This window comes from Vipera ursinii, assembly GCF_947247035.1.
Source record: "Vipera ursinii genome assembly, chromosome: Z".
NCBI lineage: Eukaryota > Metazoa > Chordata > Lepidosauria > Squamata > Viperidae > Vipera > Vipera ursinii.
The window spans coordinates 31,593,355-31,613,935 of NC_139517.1; the positions used below are offsets into that span (position 1 = coordinate 31,593,355).

At 40.1% G+C, this 20,581-nt stretch overlaps 1 protein-coding gene across 2 annotated transcripts in view; it reads left to right on the forward strand.

Annotated features, from left to right (window-relative positions):
* Nucleotides 1-18,822, forward strand: part of ZNF652 (zinc finger protein 652) — a 46,635-nt gene extending 27,813 nt beyond the window's left edge. Inside the window, exons 5-6 of one of the 2 annotated variants that reach the window (XM_083377319.1) lie at nt 12,580-12,724; nt 16,231-18,821. In XM_083377319.1, coding sequence (XP_083233445.1) covers nt 12,580-12,724; nt 16,231-16,742 — 657 coding nt within the window. In that variant the 3' untranslated portion in view covers nt 16,743-18,821. Of the gene's footprint in view, nt 1-12,579; nt 12,725-16,230 lie in introns of both variants that reach the window. The other variant, XM_083377320.1, reaches the window with a different exon arrangement.
* Nucleotides 18,823-20,581: the final 1,759 nt, after the last annotated feature.

Sequence of the window (20,581 nt, forward strand, 5' to 3'; positions counted from 1 at the left end):
CGGTGCCAGCCAGCAGATGGTCATAAAAGGATCTCCGTCCGGTGGGATCGTCGCCGCTGCCCCTCCGACAAGCAGAGGGTATCCACGGCGAGCAGGCAGAGGAGGGAAGGCAGGCAAGGCGTCCCGGGCTTCACGGCACTGTAGCAGTGCTCGGCGCCATAACAGAGCTCGGCAGGTCGGCAGGGAATTCTCAGCGCTGCTCATTCAGATCAGCAGGCCGCTAGTTCGGGGGGGGCTCAGCGTCACGAAAAGCAGCGCCCAGCAGCTGTTTCAAAAATCCCCAATCCCCAAAGTCGCCTCGGCCTGCAAGCAGATGAAAAACAAGGCAGACGTCCCGGGCTTCACGGCGTAGCAGCGCTCGGCGCCATAATGGAGCTCAGCAGGTCGGTAGGCAGTTCTCAGCGCCGCTCGTTTGAATCAACAAGCCGCTATTTCGGAGGGGGGGGCTCAGCGCCACGAAGAGCAGCGCCCAGCAGCTGTTTTAAAAAACCCCAATCCCCAAAGTCGCCTCGGCCAGCAGCAGCATGAAGTCGCCTCGGCCAGCAGCAGATGAAGAAAGCAAGGCAGACGTCCCGGGTTTCACGGCATAGCAGCGCTCGGTGCCATAATGGGGTCGGCAGGTCGGCAGGCGGCAGATGTCAAGCGCCGCTAGTTCGAAGGGGGGGGCTCAGCGCCGCAGAAAACAGCGCCCAGCAGCTGTTTTTAGATCCCCCACCCCCAGAATCGCCTCAACATACCGTGGGCTTCCCCGAGCTAATTCCTTTGGAGCCCTCAAAGAGCGCCCAAAGCTTAGGTTGCGGCCGTCGCCATCTTGGGCAGAAAAAAAAGTATGGCTGTAGCATTATTATTTATCCTTATTATCCTTCTTAGTCCCCCGAGGAGGAGGAGGATTATTCTGTTACTTTGCATGTACACTAAGAGCTTCGCACCAGAGACAAATTCACACTTAGCCAGATAAAGTATTCAGTTTCCATTGTTAAGGAAGACTATTATTAAGTGAGTTTTGCCCCATTTTACAACCTTTTTTGCCATATTTGTTAAGTGAATCACTGCAGTTGTTAAGTTAGTAACATGGTTGTTAAGTGAGTCTGGTTTCCCCATTGATTTTGCTTGTCAGAAAGTCACAGAAGGTGATTGCGTGCACCTGGGACACTGCAGCTGCCATAAATACATGCCAGTTTCCAAGGATCTGAATTTTGATCATGTGTCCATGGCAACGCTGCAACCTTCGTAAGTGTGAAGAACAGTCATAACTCAGTTTTTTCAGGGCTGTTGTAACTTCACTAAATGAATGGTTGTAAGTCAAGGACTACCTGTAAATCTGACCAAACATGGGTAAGAGCCTTCTTTTGAACATTACCTTATAATGATAAGGGTGGTAGAGTGTGATATTTCATAGCAGCAGCCTGTTTAAATTTACCCAGTCCCTCCTGAGTAAGGAATATATTTGTAGAAAGGTATCCATTTCTGGACCAGGGAATTTTTTTGTCACACCTTGATTGAATTAACCGTAATGCAGCCTGCACATGAGGTGGTCCTTGAAAAGTATTTAGAAGCTGCAGCTGATTTAGAATGCAGTCACAGGCAGCTTGGGGTGTTCGTGATACACCTGTTCTGTAAGCTGCACTGGCTCCCAGTGGCTTATGGTCAGGGTGGTTCTGGAATGACTTGCTTCTGATTATTTTTGCTTGCCTGTAGAGGAATACAGAGATGAGTCTGGAAAACATATTCAATAGCCATTAGATAAACACCATCTTAGCTATGAAAAAGAGGAGGAAGTATAAAGAAACTCCAAGATTGTGATACCTTGATTCTCTTGATGAAAGCAGGTGTGGAGGGAGAGAATCTCCATTAGGCTTTCAAGATTCTTTTATACTTTGTAACAATGCAATAAAGTTACAACAGTCCTTTTGGAGTCCTATTTCCTGATCTGGCCTACATAGAAGGACTGATATCAATCTTGAAAGACTCGCTGCTTTCTAATTATGCAATCATTAATCTTTCTTTTGATTGTGGAAATTCCATCAACTCTTCTGGCACCATATTGTTCATAGAACAGCTTGCTCAAGCATGATAAAACAAAAACAGCAAATGGAAATACAATTAACAAACCTGCACAGTATCATAATACAATTACCACAACAGTTCAGACAAGATTGTCTCATCAGGGAGTTCAACAATCTGCATCCCAATCAATATTTCTTTGCTCTCAAAGGAATTTCTAAAGAATTCCAAAAAGGTAGCTAGGGCCCTGATTGGTTTGCATTGTATTTGAACTGCATTTGGGGCCTTATTGGATCTCCATCGCTTTTCAGCAGAATTTCAACTGCTCAGAGCTGCTGGGAAGTGATACATTCTGTAAGTTTTGGAAAGGCTGCATCAAAAAAGTAGCTAGGGCCCTGATTGGTTTGCATTGTATTTGAACTATATAACTAAAAATCTAAAACAGCAGCGGTACATTCAGGGCAAGTGCATCTGAGATTTGTTGTATCTAAGAATGTCTGGCTTAGTTCAGTGCAACACTTGTTTTGCAGCTCTTTCACAGTACCCTTTTCAAACTTGGAAACTGTCCTATCTATAAACAAATCACTAGTCTACAAGGACAGATTATTTATCTAGAGTCTGTAATCTGCTCTTCAGGCAGAAATTAGGTGTCCAGTTCAGCCCTTCTACCCTATTGAGCCTCCATGCTATCAGCCCCCTCTACCACAAAGATCCTGCAGGAGAAGGGCAGTGTGGACAACCATGGGATCTGGCAGGGTGAGATCTGTGAACCATAAACACAAAGCTTTCGCTGTGTCCCTGCACAACAGATACAGTGCCCTTTCTGACCTTAATGGGGACATTAAGGAGACAGGTAAAGGTATCTGTGATAATAACTCAAATAAGCAGGGGATCGTGCTCCAAGATGAAAAACTTGTTTTCGAGAGGGAGAAGTGTGAATCTGGTATTACACACCAGTCATGCAAGAACAGAAAGGCATCCAAAAAGAGAAGCCACTTTCTGATTGGTGATTCAATTATAAGGGATGTAAATTTAGGAAAGGACACAGAGGTTTTGAAAGAGGTCAGGTGTCTTCCAGGTGCTACTGCCAGTAGGGACAAGAAGCATATTTCTAAAATAATGCCAGCAAGGACTGTGATGTGGAGGCTATTGTACATCTTCGCACTAACGATCTGTCCCAAAAAGATGTACTCTCTGTGCAGAATGATTTCCAAAGCTTGGGGCAGGAACTTAGCAGAATAGGCTGTAGGATCACTTTTTCAGAGGTTTTACCAGTGTATAAGGAAAATGGAAAAGGCCAGTGTATAGCAGAATTTAATATGTGGCTAAAGGAGTGGTGTAAAGGAGAAGGCTTTGGTTATATTAGTCACGATGTCTGTAGCTCGTCCAATGAAAAAATGTATAAAAGAGATGGTCTGCATCCATCCAAGAAAGGGACTGAGTTACTTGGCAATAAATTCACAGCTTTTCTGGAGGAACATTTAAACTAAACAATGGGGACAGTGAGTTAATTGATACAGAACATCACTGTCCCTGGCAATCTAAGAAAATAGGGGAAGCCAGGCACCACACAAGTTACGCAGCAAGTAAACACAGGGTCAGTCATAAAGGACTCAAATGTCTATACACTGATGCACAGAGTATGAACAGTAAGCAGGGTGAACTAGAAATTCAGGTAAATGAGGGTGGATATGATATTGTTGCCAATACGGAAACATAGTGGGACGAAACCTACAAATGGAACACACAGCTAGAGGGATTTAAACTATTTAAAAGAAACAGACTAAACAAAAGAGGAGGTGCTCTATATATAAGAAATAACTTTATCTCTACAGAAATAGAGCACAACAATGACGAAAACTGTAAACTTGAATGCATTTGGGTCAATATAAAAGGGGGGGGGAAATGACATTGCCATAGGTGTATACTATAGGCTGCCCAACCAAGCAGAGGAAATAGATGAACTTTTTGCTAGTCAGCTAACTTAAGGTATGTAAGAAGCACATCACAATAGTAATGGGGGACTTTAATTACCCTGATATCAACTGGGAGACAAACTCTGCACCAAGTGGAAGATCAAACAGATGCCTGACAAACCTAGCAGACAACTTTCTCTCCCAAAAATTAGAGTAGGGGATTAGCCATATTGGATTTAATTCTCACAAACAGAGATGAAATGATAGAAAATGTCGAAGCCACAGGAACCTTGGGGGGAAGTGATCATGCAATATTGGAATTCAACATTCCGGAAGCACAAGCAATAGAACACAGCCAAACTAGAGTCTTGGACTTTAAAAGAGCTAATTTCAATAAACTTAGAGAGTCCTTGGGAAGAATTCCATGGATGAGAATCCTAAAGGGGAAAACAACTCAAGAAGCTTGGGAAATTTTGAAAAGTGAGATAATAAAGACCCAGTCTAGTACAATACCAACAAAGAAGAAAAATAACAGCTCTCAAAAGAAACCAGCATGGCTGCATAAAGAACTCTCTGATAAATTGAAAGATAAAAAGGACAAGTATAAGAATTGGAAAGAGGGGCACATAACTAAGTCAGAATATCAGCAAATAGCCCGTGCCTGCAAAGATGAAGTGAGGAAAGCTAAGGCTCAAAATGAACTAAGGCTTGCGACTAAAGACAAAAATAACAAAAAAAGCTTCTTTCAACATATAAAAAACAAAAAAGGTAAGGAAATGATTGGTCCATTAGTGGGGGAAAGTGGCAAGAAGGTGACAAGCAACAGGGAGAAAGCAGAACTATTTAACTCGCTTTTTGCATCTGTCTTTACAACAAAGGGAAAAACAGTCCAACCTACCAAAACCAGTGCCATAAAAAACAGAATAGAAACACAAGATAGGCAGGAAAATGGTAAGTGAACACCTATCCAGCCTAGACGAGTTCAAATCACCAGGACCAGATGGATTACACCCCAAAGTTCTCAAGGAACTGGCAGACCTGATCTCAGAACCACTGAACTATATTTTTCAAAGATCCTGGAGCTCTGGGGAACTACCAGAGGACTGGAAGAGAGCTGATGTAGTTCCCATCTTCAAAAAAAGGAAAAAAATAGATCCAGGTAACTACAGACCTATCAGCCTGACCTCAATACCTGGGAAGATTCTGGAAAAGATAAACAACAAATCAGCGAACACCTTGATACAAACAAAGTCATCACTAAAAGTCAACATGGGTTTGTCAAAAACAGATCATGCCAGACAAATCTTATTACATTCTTTGACCAAGTGATAAAATTAGTGGACCAGAGGAATGCTGTAGATATAATTTACTTGGACTTCAGTAAGGCATTTGATAAAGTAGATCACAACCGACTACTTGATAAGATAGAAAAATGTGGGTTAGATAGCTTCACCACCAGATGGATTCAAAGTTGGCAGACAGGCCGTACTCAGCGTGTTGTGCTCAATGGAACTGCATCTACATGGAAGGAAGTGTGTAGTGGGGTGCCCCAGGGCTCTGTTCTCGGTCCAGTGCTCTTCAACATCTTCATCAATGATTTGGATGAGGGGATAGATGGGGAACTCATCAAATTTGCAGACGACAGCAAGCTGGCAGGAATAGCCAATACTCCAGAAGATAGGCTTAAAATACAGGAGGATCTGGACAGACTCGAATACTGGGCGCTATCTAACAAAATGAAATTCAATGGTGAAAAAAGTAAGGTTCTACATTTAGGCAGGAAAAATCAAATGCATAGGTATAGTATAGTTGGTACCTTGCTCAATAGTAGTAACTGTGAGAGGGATCTTGGAGTCCTAGTAGACAATCACTTCAATATGAGCCAGCAGTGTACTTCAGCTGCCAAAAAAGCCAACACAGTGCTAGGCTGCATTAACAGAGGGATAGAATCAGGATCAAGTGAAGTACTAATACCACTAAAATCTAAACTTTACAATGCTTTGGTAAGGCCACACCTGGAATACTGCATCCAGTTTTGGTCACCACGATGTAAAAAAGATGTTGAGACTCTAGAAAGGGTACAGAGAAGAGCAACAAAGATGATTGGGGGACTGGAGGCTAAAACATATAGGGAACGGTTGCTGGAATTGGGTATGTGTAGTTTAACAAAGAGAAGGGTGAGGGGTGACATGATAGCAGTGTTCCAATATCTCAGGGGCTGCCACAAAGAAGAGGGAGTCAAGCTGTTCTCCAGGGCACCTGAGGGCAGGACAAGAAGCAATGGATGGAAACTAGTCAAGGAGAGAAGCAACCTAGAACTAAGGAGAAACTTCCTGACAGTTAGAACAATTAACCAGTGGAACAACCTGCCTCCAGAAGTGGTGAATGCTCCAACACTGGAAGTTTGTAAGAGGAGACTGGACAGCCATTTGCTCGGTTTGAGTTGTTTATGAAATGTCAACCAACAGAATTTCTTACAAATTGTTCCAATATTTGTTCTGAATATTTTGAAAGATGTAACAGCCAAATAAACTAGCTTCCTCATTGAAAGCAATGTTCATTATTGCATAGTTTCCAGAACTTCATGCAAAGTTAAACTTGCATTTGATTATTCAAGTAAGGTAGCAATAACAAACTGAGAGATCTACAATCTAAAAGTATTGGGAAAGTTCATAAATACATATAGATTCTCAGTTATTTGGCAGAGAAGTGGATAAAATAAATCTCGGGCTAATTTTTAGATTCCTGCTAATGAATTGAGAAAGGAAGTTAGTCGAACAAGGCATACCAGAGAATTTGGAAGAACTGTTCCAACACTGAACATTAATAGAAGGTGATTGGAAGAGTTGGAGCATGGAGGAAATAGCAAGGATTTTTCATCCATGTCCCACCCACATGACCTTAGATACCAGTGCCAGAGAATCCAAATAGAAGCAATAAAGAGATGCGTGTCCTCAATACAGGAGAGACTGCAGTTTATGCTTCTACTGTGTAGTCCTAGAATACAAAGCCTGGACTTGCATCACTAATATAGGTACCTCTGTTAGTGTCACACCTGTGGAACTCCAGCCCACATTATAAGCAAGTGCCCCACTTGTTCCAAAGCGTTATCTTTGGGAAACTGCTCCCCTCCCAGGAATCCACCAGGAGAGCCTTTTAGCTATTAAGAGGAGCTCAGGTAGCCAACAAAAAGACCTACCTTTTTATGCCAGAGGAAAAAACATTCTTGAGGGATGTTCATTACTGTAGAATCAGTGTGTCCAAAATCTCCTGGTCTGACCATTAGCATCCCCTACCCACTACCTCTTATTTCAGACTTACTGGACAGCCTTCAAAAGATACATTTTCACTAATTGGACTTGAGAGATGCATACAATTTAATCAGAATGAAAGAGGAACATGAAAATTTGCTGAGGTACAAGGTATGGCAAATCTGAATATGTAGGAATTCTGTTTAGACTAGTTAATTGCAGTATGGCCATCTACACATTCATGAGTGAAATAGTGTTTAATACCTTGAATAAGTATGCACTAGTATCTTTGGATGACATACTGATATTTTCAGAAGACCTGTCTGCATGAGAGCAACACTAAAAAGATTTATGTACAAGTGACTTTGAGGATGCAGCATTTTTTTTAAGTTGTAAAAATGTGTGTTTTATTTTTCCCCAGCTCGAGTTGCCAGTTCTCTACAGAACAGATACAAAGAAATCCAGTACAGTTCATATTCTCATGGCAGGCACCTAGAAATATGAAAGACGTCTAAATGTTTTCTGGGTTTTGAATTTTTTTGTAGAAAATTCATCCTTAACTTTGTAGAGTGCAAAATACTTTTGCCATAATTCCTAAAGAAAGGACTCCAATTAAATTGGTCTACCCTAGGGCAAGCAACAGTTTAGGGTTTGAATGTTTTATCCAGATCTCTCTTTCCTTTTGTAGTGTAAGCACACATTCATGTGGCACTAGGCACTTTTCTTCTTCAGGCAGTGAGGAGGAGGGGAATTTCCTACCAATCACCCCTCTAAGTTCAAAAAAAATAATGGGCAAACAGCTATAAAAAACAAATACAGATTCACATACACCCCTTGCTCAGCAGGTACCCAAAGTTACTAGAGAAGTCATAAAGATTCCCCCCACCATTCTTGTTGCACGGTGGCCTGTACTGGAGTCTATCGTAGTGGTAAATATAGAGTTCTCCTCATTCTTAAATTCACTGTCCATTGATTCTGGTGAGAAATCATAGATGGGGGTCTGTACAAGGATCACAGATAAAATGATGTCTGAAATACAGGGGATGGACACCTGCTATTCTTTTCCATAAACTCAGATTTCTGGCAGCCCTCCCAGTGAATCAGATATTCCACATGTATACTCCTGCATCCAGAATTCAAAATACATTTTACTTAATACTCATTTTCCCAGTTTGCCAGCATACCAGGGTGAAGGACAGTTTTAAAATATGAAAATATGTAATAAATCCATTGAAACACAATCTCATGATTTGAAAAATGAAGTGGGGAGCTGAAGTAAATGGCTGATTTTTCAGGAGCAATCTCAGCCCTATGACAAATAAGGCTAAATAAACACATAGCCATTACCATTTGCTCTTAGCTTTGATATTAGAGATCAGAGTAGCCAATGCAAGATTTAAACACTCCCTCCATGTTCAGCAGTTCTATTCTTATGGCACACTTGTAACCCTTTCCCTAAAGAGAACATGTTTGCTTGACTATTGAGAAACAACTGTCCATAACTGATACAGAGATGTAAAGACCCCAACATATGCATCCTGTTGCTGTTGAACTCTAATCCAATCAATCTGTAGCCTGTCTCCCTGCCTCCAATCTAAAGGGAGGTTGCATAAAGATGGTCTTAATACTTAGCAGTTGTAAGCTTAGCTTCTAAATAGAAGAGATGATGAACAAGAAACTCAGGATTGTCCTATCTTGATTTAGAGAAACACTATTTTTCAAAGACCTGTTATTAGTAAAATAGAGCTAAAATGCCCTTGTGGAGTCTGTTTCTTGAGATGGTCTACCTTCAAAAGGTCAAAATATTAAACCAGAACCCATAGGGTTCTGATCTTTTATTAGGAAATATTATCTTCTCTGTTGCCGCACCTTGCCTGATGGAGCACCTTTCCCCACAAGATCCAGAGAGCTTTAACTCAATTGGCCTTTCATTCGGAATAGAATAGAATAGAACAGAACAGAATAGAATAGAATTGGAAGGGACCTTGGAGGTCTTCTAGTCCAGCCCCCTGCTCAAGTAGGAGAACCTATACCATCTCAGACATGTCATTATCTAGTCTCTTCTTAAAAATATCTAGTGATGGAGTTCCCACGATTTCTGGAGGCAAGCTGTTCTACTGGTTGATTGTCCTCACTGGCAGGAAGTTTCTCCTTAATTCCAGGTTGCTTCTCTCTCTGATCAGTTTCCAACCATTATTCCTCATCCTTCCCTCTGGTGCTCAGGTGAACAACGTGAGCTCCTCTTCCTTGTGGCAGCCTCTCAGATACTGGAATACTGCTATCATGTCTCCCCTATTTCTTCTTTTCTTTAGACTAGCCAAACCCAAGTCCTGCAGCCATTCTTCATATGTTTTAGTCTCCAGAACTTTGATCATCTTAGTTGCTCTTCTTTGAATTTTTTCCAAGCTCTCAAAATCTTTTTTGTGATATGGTGACCAAAATTGCTGCAATATTCCAGGTGTGGTCTCACTAGGGTTTTATAAAACAGAACTAATACTTCACATGATCTAGATTCTATGCCTCTGCTTATACAACCCAGGATTGTATTAGATCTGGATGTTTCCCTGGCATTTGGGGCAGGAGGTTAAACCAGCCCTGTTGATGGATTTGTCTGGTTTACCCCATTCCCTTCTCAACACAACGGCTTAAAAATACTACATTTATTTCAAAATGGCCACTACAAGCTTGAATTAGTTGGGGTTTGGAGTATTTTGCTCGCCCTTGAACCAAAATAAAGTACTCTTCCACCTTAAGTAAATGCTTTTTCTTCTCCAAATTTAACTTGAAGAAATGAGTAGAAAACAATGACACCTTCAATTCTGCCCTTTCAAATTGAATTTGACAAGTGCATTATATACATATTTGCATTAAAACTACAGAATCAAAATAATTTCAAACAGCTTAAATCTTGGTTATCCAATCATTCAAAGAATGGGACAAAATACTCTATTCAAGCCAGTTTTCATTTTGCCTTTTATCTTTTTCTTCCAGACATACCAGTAGATATTCACTAGCTTCTAACACAGTAATGCAATAAAAATCAATGCACTAGTAAAACTCTTGTGTCTGTAACCTTTACTTTGGTAAAACAGTGCATCATAGGACAAAACATTTTAGACCAAGGCATCTCAGATCGACTACCTTATAAAACAGTGGTGGTGAACCTATGGCACGCGTGCCAGAGGCGGCACTCGGAGCCCTCTCTGTTGGCACGCGCGCCACTGCAGGCAGCAGCAGGTCCATCAGGTCGCCACCACTGCCCGGAGCAGGAGCCCTGCCCAGCACAAAGGAGGGGAAGTGTGGCTGACTAGCAAACTCGAGTACAGATGGTAGAGCAGAGCTCACCAACCATTGTCGCGGACTGGAAGAAAAGGGAGGGGGAAGCATTTTACATGCATGCTTGTGCGCATGGGGCCGTGAGCATGCACGCACTGCAAATGGGGTGGGGCTAGTGCCTGCATGATACTCACTAGCCCTGCCCCATTCTTGCATGATGCAGCGCCTTGTATTGGCGCCGTGCAGCACGGTGGCCCATTTGTGCGCCCCTGGTTTTGCATGCCAGAGGCGGCACTCATGCTGATGCACCCCTGGCGCTTTGCAATAAATAAGTGGGTTTTGGGTTGCGGTTTGGGCACTCGGTCTCTAAAAGGTTTGCCATCACTGTTATAAAATCTGTCCAAAATCCAGGACCCATGACTCCCATGGAACTGAAATTTGGCAAATTTTATAAAATATTCTCACATTAAAAATATGTATATTTTTTAAAACATATATCTCTGCAGTTCGTCATTGGTGACTTTCAAGGCAGATACATCTCCGAATAGCTCCCTAAATGTTTAAAAACTTTTCAGATTATATTGGAAGCTCTGCCATTGTTGAAGGCATTGAGGAATCTGGTAAAGAAATATCTCTGAAACAATGATTCAACAAGTCCTAATTGTCTAGTATTATCTAAAATATTTGTTTCATTTGGAAACTATTCTCTTACCAAAGCCAACTCATTCTAATTGTTAGATGTGTTGATATGATGCAGTGTTAGTGATGAAGGTTTTGGTAGTAAAATAAAATGTCAAATACAATTATATAAACTTACCGTATTTTTCGGACCATAAGACGCACTGGACCATAAGACGCACCCAGTTTTTAGAGCAGGAAAACAAGAAAAAAAATTCTTTCTCCTTCTCCCTCCCTCTTTCTCTCTCTCTCTCTTTCTCTCCCTCTCCCATTGTCCCTTCCTTCCTTCCTTCCAGTCGCCATTAAATGGATTGGACTTCAGGCAATGCTGAGCGTTACTCGAAATACTTTACATGGGTTATTGTTTGAATTATCCTTCACTAATCCCACAAGATGGGGTACCAGCAACTCTTTATTTTGCATCCCAGAGAAATTACGAGAGAGGATTGCAGCGGGGGTCTTGTAGAGACTCGGTTACACAGAGAAAAACTATGGCTGGGCCGCTAACACGTTTATAAGCAAGCATGGCTTGTGGTTTGTCACCATTGCAGATGTAACCTGAGAATTTTCACTTTGTCTGGAATTAAAGAAACAAAACAAAACCATGGATCCCTTTTTAAAGTTCACTTGGTTGACGGCTTCCTTCCATACTCTTCCCAGCATAGAAAAGAACATGAAACTTAGCTAACTAGATTAGGGACAGTTTGGGAACTTTTTTACCAGTCAGGCCTAACTTTCTGAGGCTCATTTGTTTTCCTTGTCACTTAAACTTGTGGCTCCTTGTGATGTGCAGACTTCCTTCTTTCTGAATTGCAGTTCCAGATTGTTTACCAGATGTTAAATGGGATCTCTTCTCAGAAATGCAGCTGGCCCTCTGTTTGCTTTCACTCGTTTTCCCACTGAAAATCTGAGCCACTCACCTTGCTGGTCTTTGTGCGATAGGAAATGGTCCATGTGTGAAACGGAGCGAGGGAGATTGCCAGAAATGCGAATCGGCCGATCTCACGCTCCTGCAAACTCCCTCGCTCGGTTTCAGCTTCCCTTGCTACAAGAGAAAGCAGGCTGAAATGAGGCAGATTGCAGCAGCGCGAGATCAGCCAATTCGCATTCCTGGCAATCTGCCTCTTTCGGTTTCAGCCTGCTTTCTCTTGTAGCAAGGGAAGCTTAAACCGAGCGAGGGAGAGTGCAGGAGCGTGAGATCGGCGTTTCTCAGCACGTGCCAATTCGTGCTCCTGGCAATCTCCCTTACTTTCCACTTGCGGAGGTTGGGGCTGGCCATACGGATCACCTTCGGACCATAAGACGCACCCTCGTTTCCCCCCCCACACACTTTTGGGAAAAAAGTGCGTCTTATGGTCCGAAAAATACGGTAACTCTTATGTTTGATGTACTGCTACTGTATCATAACTTTCTTGCCTGCAAATAGGAGACTGGTTACTCATTATGTGTTTCAGAATTGTGATGAAAGGTTCCAGTACAAGTACCAACTTCGTTCCCACATGAGCATCCATATTGGACATAAGCAGTTTATGTGCCAGTGGTGTGGTAAAGATTTTAATATGAAACAGTACTTTGATGAGCACATGAAAACCCACACTGGTAAGGATATATTTTGACTGTTATCTATATACAAGACTTTCTGATGTAATAATAATTCATAGGGCAGTTAACAGATAAAGTTTATCAACACATAAGCTTTTTCCTTCCATTAAAGTCTAAACAAAATGCTGTTTTCAGTGTAATTAATCAAGGAGATTCTTGTATCATCTGAATTTCAACAGTGGAAAACAAAAGGAGAATTAATTTAAGGAAATAAAATTGTACAGTCTTGTTGGAAGTAGAAGGTTCTTAACACAATACATGAGAAACTGTTAGGACAGAAGGGCAATATACAGTCATGGCCGAAATTGTTAGCACCCCAGAAATTTTTCCAGAAAATCAAGTATTTCTCACAGAAAACTATTGCAGGAACACATGTTTTGCTATACACAGGTTTATTCCCTTTGTGTATATTGGAACACAACAAAAAAAGGGAGGAAAAAAAAGCAAATTGGACATAATGTCAAACAAAACTCCAAAAATGGGCTGGACAAAATTATTGGCACCCTTAACTTAATATTTGGTTGTACACCCTTTGGAAAAAAATAACTGAAATCAGTCGCTTCCTATAACCATCAATAAGCTTCTTACACTTCTCACCCGGAATTTTGGACCACTTCCTTTGCAAACTGCTCCAGGTCTCTCTTATTGGAAGGGCGCCTTTTCCCAACAGCAATTTTAAGATCTCTCCACAGGTGTTCAATGGGGTTCAGATCTGGACTCATTGCTGGCCACTTCAGAACTCTCCAGCACTTTCTTGCCATCCATTTCTGGGTGCTTTTTGACGTATGTTTGGGGTCATTGTCCTGCTGGAAGACCCAAGATCTCGGACGCAAACCCAGCTTTCTGACACTAGGCTCTACAGTGCGACCCAAAATCCTTTGGTAATCCTCAGATTTCATGATGCCTTGCACACATTCAAGGCACCCAGTGCCAGAGGCAGCAAAACAACCCTAAAACATCATTGAACCTCCACCATATTTCACTGTAGGTACTGTGTTCTTTTCTTTGTAGGCCTCATTTCGTTTTCGGTAAACAGTAGAATGATGTGCTTTACCAAAAAGCTCTATCTTGGTCTCATCTGTCCACAAGACGTTTTCCCAGAAGGATTTTGGCTTACTCAAGTACATTTTGGAAAACTGTAATCTTGTTTTTTTATGTCTCTGTGTCAGCAGTGGGGTCCTCCTGGGTCTCCTGCCATAGCGTTTCATTTCATTTAAATGTCGACGGATAGTTCGCGCTGACACTGATGCTCCCTGAGCCTGCAGGACAGCTTGCATTGCTTTGGAACTTGTTTGGGGCTGCTTATCCACCATCCGGACTATCCTGCGTTGCAACCTTTCATCAATTTTTCTCTTCCGTCCACGACCAGGGAGATTAGCTACAGTGCCATGGGTTGCAAACTTCTTGATAATGTTGCGCACTGTGGACAAAGGCAAATCTAGATCTCTGGAGATGGACTTGTAACCTTGAGATTGTTGATATTTGTCCACAATTTTGGTTCTCAAAATCCTCAGACAGTTCTCTTCTCCTCTTTCTGTTGTCCATGCTTCGTGTGGCACACACAGACACACAATGCAAAGACTAAGTGAACTTCTCTCCTTTTTATCTGCTTTCAGGTGTGATTTTTATATTGCCCACACCTTTTACTTGCCCCAGGTGAGTTTAAAGGAGCATCACATGCTTGAAACAATCTTATTTATCCGCAATTTTGAAAGGGTGCCAATAATTTTGTCCAGCCCATTTTTGGAGTTTTGTTTGACATTATGTCCAATTTGCTTTTTTTCCTCCCTTTTTTTTGTTGTCTTCCAATACACACAAAGGGAATAAACCTGTGTATAGCAAAAGATGTGTTCCTGCAATACTTTTCTGTGAGAAATACTTGATTTTCTGGAAAAATTTCTGGGGTGCCAACAATTTCAGCCATGACTGTATGTGTATATTAAGACAGAAGAGAAAATATAAATATGATTGTCCTAGATACAGAAAGCAATAGACAGGCACTGAAGACATTTAAGAAGAGGTGTTGATAGAGATGTGCAAATGTGATGTAAAGAAACCAAATGCAAATGAAGTAAAAAAGGAAAGGGAAATTAAGAAAATGAAACATTTCAACTAGAAATGACAGAGCACTGTGTCAGCTTCCTGCAGATCTGGTGAAATCTAAGAGGAAACCTAAATAAACTACAATGAGGCAAGATGTGTGATAAATTATGAGGAAAATTACTTTGAATATACAGAACAAAAATCTGATTACAGCAGGTTGTGAGTAGACAAGTACTTGTGACCAAAGGGTTACACAGTGAGGGGAAAAAATATTTGATTCCCTGCTGATTTTGTACATTTGCCCACTGATAAAGAAATGATCAGTCTATAATTTTAATGGTAGGTTTATTTTAACAATGAGAGACAGAATAACAAGAACAAAAAATCCAGAAAAACACATTTCAAAAAAGTTATAAATTGATTTGCATTTTAATGAATGAAATAAGTATTTGAACCCTTTGCAAAACATGACTTAGTACTGGTGGCAAAACTCTTCTTGTCCCACTCCTCTTTACAAATCCTCTCCAAGTCATTAAGGTTTCGAGGCTGACGTTTAGCAGCTCGAACCTTCAGCTCCCTCCCCAGATTTTCTATGGGATTAAGGTCTGGAGACTGGCTAAGCCAGTCCAGGACCTTAATGTGCTTCTTCTTGATCATGTGTTGTAGGCCATTGTTATGCTGGAATAGCCATCCACGACCCATCTTCAATGCCCTGGCTGAGGGAAGGAGGTTCTCACCCAAGATTTGACAGTACATGGTCCCATCCATTGTCCCTTTGATGCAGTGAAATTGTCCTGTCCCCTTAGCAGAAAAACACCCCCAAAGCATAATGCTTCCACCTCCATGATTTGACGGTGGGGATAATTTTAACCTACCATTAAAATTATAGACTGATCATTTCTTTGTCAGTGGGCAAACATACAAAATCAGCAGGGGATCAAATAATTTTTCCCCTTACTGTATTCTAAGAGTTCAAAGCAAGGTATAAAAAGATAATGTAGTTGGATAAATAGTGATATAATAAATAATGGGAAGGTTATTGACACTGACATTTCAAGTGAGATTGGAAATTGGAAAATGATTTAAACGTGTGTGTGTGTGTGTATACACACACACACACACACACACACACACACATAGATAGATTGGAAGAAATTGTATAGATACCTCCTGTTTCATGTTAAAGGTAAGGAAGATGAATGGTATAATCTGTAGGACCAGAAGTTGGGAAGTACTGAGAATTCTTGGGTTTAAATCAAGATAATGCGCTGGAGTGCTAACCTGACAAATCTGAGCTGAAGTGTGAGCCCCAGCCAGCATAACCAACTATGGATGATTTTGGAAATTGTAAATCAGCAATATAGATGAGTCTGACAATTTCTTCAATTTAAAATTTGCTTTCAAAAATTCATAATGAAAATTGAATTTGATTAAAGGTGCCATTTTATAACTTTTAACAGGAGAGAAGCCTTTTATTTGTGAAATCTGTGGCAAAAGTTTCACCAGTCGCCCAAACATGAAGAGACATCGCAGAACTCACACAGGGGAGAAGCCGTATCCGTGTGATGTGTGTGGCCAGCGATTCCGTTTCTCCAATATGCTTAAGGCACACAAGGAAAAGTGCTTCCGTGTTACCAGTCCTGTTAATGTGCCACCTCCTGCCCAGATTTCACTTGCTACAACATCATCTGCCACCACTGTACCTTCTGTTGTGAACACACCAAATGCCCTTGCCCCTACTGCAACAATCAATATGAATCCAGCGAGCACACTTCCTCCTCGCCCAATTGGCCATCCATATTCTCATCTGCATCTTCATCCACATCATCTTCCAGTTCCCGTCCCTCCAGTCCCTCATTTGCCTCCACCTCCTGCTCTATTTAAGAGTGAGCCTTTAAATCATAGGGGTCAAGGTGAGGACAGTTTTCTGCGACATCTAGCAGAAAAAAACAGTTCAGTGCAGCACCACTAACTGCTTTGTCTTCTGTCTGCCATTCTCCTGATCTTAAAAATCTGGAATTGTGCTCTTTCCTAAGAAAAGGTACCATTTTGGCCCCAAGTAAATTTGCTTTACTCTTGGTAATCATCCAGTTTAGGGGAGCCAATAGGACAGATACTCAATTTGGCTTGCACGTTTTACTGTTGACTTTTATAAATTTCAAAAGGACTGAGAATTGTGGATATTTTTTTTTATAATTTCATATCAGCTAATGAGGTATGCTTGCTTTTGTATCCTGGATTTTCTCCTCAAATTGGGGATGAGTCTGGTTTCCTTTGTACTAATCAGAAAAACTGTGAGACTAAATCCCAGAGCATTAATGATCACTGTGTATTGTTAATTTCTTTTCTGCTCTGTATGTGTGTGTGAGTGTGTTTGTGTGGGTGTGCTGGTTATGGAGTGAACCAGCCACATGATTGCAGAATATGAAGCATAGGAAAAACAACAACAATAGTAAACAGAATTTAATCTCATTTGAATAGTTCTCCTAACTCACTCTTTATTTTATTATAAAAATTATTTTAGAGTTTTTGTATAGACCTATTTAGTAGCCTGTTTCTAAAATGAAATGTATTTCAAATAAGCGATGTAATTTTTTTCAGTGTAGCTGGACCTATGTTGTTACAATAGATAATTTTTATAATCATTCAAATGTGATTCTTTTAAGAAAAAAAGATGCAAATAGCTTCTATAGTAAAAATTATTCTTACATCTGTACTGCTCTGAAAAGGTGCTTTTGAAGTGTAGAGGAAGAAGCCCAAGAAGTCTCTTGTAAAGCTGCCTCAAAAGTGGAGATAATTTCAGAACTTTATATAACTTATTTGTAAGGGGAGGGGGATTTTTACTGTGAGACATATCTTCTTTCCATGTCACTTGAGGGTGATTAGATAAGGACATTGAACTACTGTATGCCCAGAATGTTCACTTCTGTTATACTGAAGCATGAAGCATTTCAGAAAGGATTTCTCTTAGATAGAGTGAAAATTGCACATGAGGGACAGTCTCAACCAAACATGGTTTCAAACATAGTATGCTGCCTTATCACGGGCATACCTTAGAATCTAGTTCATTATAGAAACATTTGTATAAGGTATAAGTTAACTTGGGACCGATTTGATGCTGCTTGTTTTTTCTTAAGTTTGTTAGATGATAAGGGAACTGTAAACAATGCGATTTAATTGGATCTGTAAAAATTAAACCTGAATTAGGCAAACTGGTGTGAAAGCCATTGCCACGATGGCTGAAAAAATGTATATCATGGAATATGTGCATACACTAAAGTTGTGTGAAGGACAAATAGTACTGATTATAGAGGATTATGTCTTTCAAATTTGACCACGTTCTACTTATAAATGGGAAAGAAATGTTGAATGTTAAGCAAGTTGATAATTGTGTTTTTCTCAGTCTCCAGTGGCTCTAATTTGTGACGAATAGAATCATGGTAATTAACTTGGGATAAAGTACAGCACCATTTAAGGATCCACTTAGTACCTTAAGGAGAAGGCATAGAGATTCCTTTATAGTTGGAGTCTAAATTTTTCTAAGTTTAATTTTCATGCTCAAGGACCATCATGCTGATTCCTAGGATATTGTTCTGCTTTTGAAAATGAGGCTTTAAGTCTAATTTAAAAGGGATATTACCTTGGATGAAACAGAAAGGCCTTGTATGCATTCCCTGAGGCTGCTGTTTGTGTTTCCCCCTTTTATTAGCGTTGCATTAAAAATAAAATAGCTGACTTTTTGGTATCTATTCATATTTGACTGAAAACGTCTTAACTCCTTTTTCTGAAAAAAGTATTTTTAAGATGTTATGATAACACTTATGTTCCTTCTCCTTTTTTAGGCAGTAGAGCTAACTAAAAATAATATTTAACAGTTCACCACCATCTACTATCTTGATTGGTTTTATACATTCCATGTCATCTTGTAAAACAGCAGTAAAATCCACTGTTCCAAATTTAAAAGAAAAAGTCACACCTGATAAATCAATTGTAATTCAATTTGCAAAAAGCATTTTTTCAATAAATTTACAGTATTTGGCTGCTATTTATGAATCCTGCTGCTTGAGATGGGTGTATTTCTGTGCTCTCTGTTCTAAAAGTTAACATTCGTTTCAGAGCTGTAATTTACATAGAATGGGTAAAGGGAACTAGCAAAATGAGTCAAGCACCATTGAACTTTCTTCATTCTTGCATGGATGGATTTGCATCTATCCTATTGCAATACTTAAGGCTTCCTTGCAGCACTAATTTGGTTCATTTCAATGTCATCCCTATATACAGATAAAAGTCATTAATGGGTATGAACTGAGAGATCTACACTTTTGTCTTCATGCAATGCTTTTGTCCCCTTTTCATTTTTATTTCAAAAATATTTTCAAAACACGAACTTTATAAATGTGTAGCAGTTCACATTCCATTCCAAAAAAATGCTTTGAAATCTGTGGGACATGAATGTGGCGTTCTCTGTAACTCTTTAAAGCAGCTGCATATTTTCCTAGGAACACACAACTTTGCGGAATTAAATTGAAAACACTGCACAGCCCAAGTGCAACAAATATTTAATCAACATAGAAAATAGCCTTTATTCGATTTTGGATTTTGAAGTAGAATTATGATTTTGGAAGCCTTCTTACCCTGGCAGGTTTTTATTCATAAGATGTGAAAGTTTTTGTGCTAAACTTTTAAAACAATTTCTGCTCGTTCATTTGATTGTATAATAGCAATAGCACTTAGAAGTATATATCACTTCATAGTGCTTTACAGTACTCTCTTAAGCAGTTTCAGCATATGTTCCTAGCAATCTGGGTCCTCATTTTACTGACCTCAGAAGGATGAAAGGCTGAGTCAACCTTGAAACGGTCAGGATCAAACTCCTGGCAGTGAGAATGCAGAATTAGCCTGCGATAATGCATTCTAACTGCTGTACCACCATTGCTCTTTAAATCCATAATATTTTCCCCTTTACTGCAAATTTTACTAGTACTTTTTAGAGTTTCAAAGTACTAGTCTCTGCGTTTTTATAATTTTGCACAATTATTTGTTTTGTTACTACCATAGTCTTGAAGCCATAGCATCTGATCATTGATGTTTTACCATCAGGAACATCTTATAATTACCCCATTTTTGGAGTACAATCATAATGAATAGAATGGTTTTGAGAAAATGATGTCCTTAATATTTACTCCAAAAGGCATGGTAACAGAGCGTGGAACCAATTTTTGTACCAGGCCTGCTCAAGGACAGTGAGATTCCCAAAATCCGTTCTCAACATTAGAGAGTTTTGATTTATCTTGTCAAGCACTTCATAAAATTACAGTGAGTATTGAAGCTAAAGATGACACTGTGAGCTTTTCAGAGACACACAATTTCAGCGTACTACAGTTATGAACTTCTATTAATTGGCTTCTTATTAGTGACCATAATAAAACATTCATTCTATTTGTTTTTATAGTTGCATTTTAGTAATTAATCCCAAAGGAAGATCTAAAGATCAACGAAGAACTGTTATTTGTTGAAAAGCTAATGAAATCTGATTGTTTTTAAGCTTCTGTAAGATTATTGATTTTAATACTACACAGCATATGTGACCCATCCCAGCATGAATGTTCTCGCTACTAAAATGATACTTAAACCAGCCTCTTGAAAGACTAAAAAGGCAATTGCACAAACAGAACTATTGTTCAGTTCAGTTCATAACAGCAAAGAACATCAACTATTTTCTTTCCATTACTGTGTAGATAGCCCTCAACTTACAGTCATTCATTTAGTGACCATTCAAAGTTACAGTAGTGCTGAAAATGTGATTTACAA